Below are 2,745 nucleotides of genomic sequence, written 5' to 3'. Positions count from 1 at the left end.
TGTTATTGAAAATAAAAATAATGAATTAATTCCTACTAGGACTGTTACGAGATGGCGAGTATGTATTGATTATAGAAAATTGAACGATGTCACTCGTAAAGATCATTTTCCCCTCCCCTTTATTGATCAAATGGTTGAGAGACTTTCTGGGCATGCCTTTTACTGTTTTTTAGATGGTTATTTGGGTTATATGCAAATTCCCATAGCACCTGAGGACCAGCACAAAACTACTTTTACTTGTCTATATGGTACTTTTGCATATAAATGGATGTCGTTTGGTCTGTGTAATGCCCCTGCTACTTTTTAGCGTTGCTTGATGGCTATCTTCCATGACATGGTAGAAAAATTTATTGAGGTTTTCATGGATGATTTTTTTGTGGTTGGTTCTTCTTTTGATGCTTGTTTATGTAAATTGAAAAAAATGTTGCAGAGGTGTGAAGAAAGTAATCTTGTGCTGAATTGGGAAAAATGTCATTTCATGGTAAGAGATGGGATTGTCTTAGGACACAAGGTGTCAGAAAAAGGTGTGGAGGTGGATCGGGCAAAACTAAAAGTAATTAAAAAACTTCCACCTCCCATGAATTTGAAAGGAATAAGAAGTTTTCTAGGGCATGCTGGTTTTTATAGAAGATTTATCAAGGATTTTTCTTCTATTGCTAAACCCCTTACGAATTTGTTGATAAAGGAGGTGTCTTTTAATTTTTATGCTGAGGGTTTACAGGCTTTTCAAATATTGAAGCAGAAGTTGACTAGTGCACCGGTTATCGTAGCACCATATTGGAGTCTTCCTTTTGAGCTTATGTGCGATGTCAGTGACACAACATTGGGGGTCGTGCTTGGGCAGAAATGGGATAAAGTACTTCATGTAATTTATTACGCTAGCATCACACTGTCAGCCGCCCAACTAAACTATACCACAACAAAAAAGGAACTTATCGTCGTAGTGTTTGCATTGGACAAATTTAGATCATATTTTGTGGGAAGCAAAGTCATAGTCCACACTGACCATTTTGCACTAAAATACTTGATGAGCAAGAAGGATGCTAAACCTAGGTTAATTCGTTGGGTATTGCTTTTACAAGAATTTGACTTGCAAATTATTAACAGGAAGGGATCATAAAATCAAGTAACGGATCATCTATCACGTCTGGAGAATCAAGGAACGAAAACGCAAGTTATTCATGATGATTTCCCAGATGAACAGCTCTTCAAGGTAACGAATTTACCATGGTATGCCGACATCGTCAACTATGTATCAAGTAAGTTCATTCCCCCGCACATGAAATATCAACGGAAAAAAAAAATTCTCTGAGTTGAAATATTTTTTGTGGGAAGATCCTTTGCTTTTTAAGATCTGTGCAGATGGTATAATTCGTAGATGTATCCCAGCAGAGGAGGTAAGCTCTGTACTCTCACACTGTCACACAGGCCCGACTGGAGGATATTTTGGCGTGGGTATAACCGCAGCTAAAGTGCTACAGTTGGGATTTTATTGGCCTTCACTGTTTAAAGATTCTTACTCCTATGTGATTACATGTGATGAATGTCAAAGAGTCGGTAATATTTCTAGGAGACATGAGATGCCCTTGAATAATATATTTGTCTGTGAAGTTTTTGATGTTTGGAGCATTGATTTCATGGGACCGTTTCCTGCATCTGAAGGGAATAAATACATTTTGGTAGCGGTTGATTATGTGTCTAAGTGGGTTGAAGCGTTAGCTTGTCGTACCAATGACTCTAGGGTGGTTTTCAAATTTCTGAAAAAGTTTTGCTAGATATGGTACACCTAGAGCCATTATCAGTGATGGAGGAACCCATTTTTGCAATCATCAATTTGACACATTATTGAATAAATATGGAGTCACTCACAAGGTGGCAACACTGACGAGTGGGCAAGTTGAAATATCGAATAGGGAACTGAAACGAATATTGGAAAAAACTATAAATTCCAATAGGAAAGAGTGGTCCAATATACTAGATGATGCGCTTTGGGCATATCATGCGCTCTGGAAAATTTTTAAAATAAAGTCTCGCTCGAGCGACACTTTCATGCACTCAAGCGGGAGGTTCTCTGTTTTTTGGCAAAATTTAAGTCTCACTCGAGCGGGCAGTGTATGAGCTCGAGCGAGAACGTACCTGCAAGATATATCAGAAAATTTTTTACTTCCTTCTCTTTTTTCTTCTCTCTCTCTTTCGAACCCAAATCCCCAAATTTTCTATCTCCCTCTCACAATTCCTTTTCCCTCAAAACTTGCAGGTTCCATCTCCGTCCACCATCCGCGGGACGCTTCCTCTTCTTGCACCATTCACCGCATCTACTCCTTCATATCCTCCACCAGCCGTTCTGCTCTTAAATCTAACATAAACTCAGCCGATCAATCGCCCCTGCTGCTGCATCCATCTCCGACCAGCAGCCGCATGCCAAGCTCCAGCTTCATTCTTCGAAGCCGTCGTCCAGCCCTGCTTCCACTGTTCACCGGCTGCCGATCTCTATTGCCGGAATTCCAATAGAACGTAATTATGGCGCCGAAAAGAGCAAGTCTCACCGGTGAATCTTCATCTCAACGCTCTCCGGCATCTTCTTCTTCATCGGGAATCGCCGGAAAATTTGTCAACCAATCGGCAAAAGAGAGTTATGATCAAGCAAATTTACATACTCCTATTCCCGAACGGGGCGTTGAGTTGACTTTTAGAGATAGTGTGGTGGCTATTGAGATTGGGCATCGGAATTGGGATAATTTTTGT

The 2,745-nt window shown here is 40.2% G+C and overlaps 1 protein-coding gene across 1 annotated transcript; it reads left to right on the top strand.

Moving 5' to 3' along the window:
* The first annotated feature begins 334 nt into the window (after nt 1-334).
* On the top strand, nt 335-2,365 carry LOC140860451 (uncharacterized mitochondrial protein AtMg00860-like). Its single transcript, XM_073263464.1, has 2 exons — nt 335-865; nt 2,258-2,365. The coding sequence occupies exons 1-2, from the start codon at nt 335-337 to the stop codon at nt 2,363-2,365; spliced, it is 639 nt and encodes a 212-aa protein (XP_073119565.1).
* Nucleotides 2,366-2,745: the final 380 nt, after the last annotated feature.

This window comes from Henckelia pumila, chromosome 1 (genome assembly GCF_033568475.1).
Source record: "Henckelia pumila isolate YLH828 chromosome 1, ASM3356847v2, whole genome shotgun sequence".
NCBI lineage: Eukaryota > Viridiplantae > Streptophyta > Magnoliopsida > Lamiales > Gesneriaceae > Henckelia > Henckelia pumila.
The sequence above is the reverse complement of the archived record's forward strand: the minus strand, read 5'-3'. Positions and strand labels throughout refer to the sequence as shown.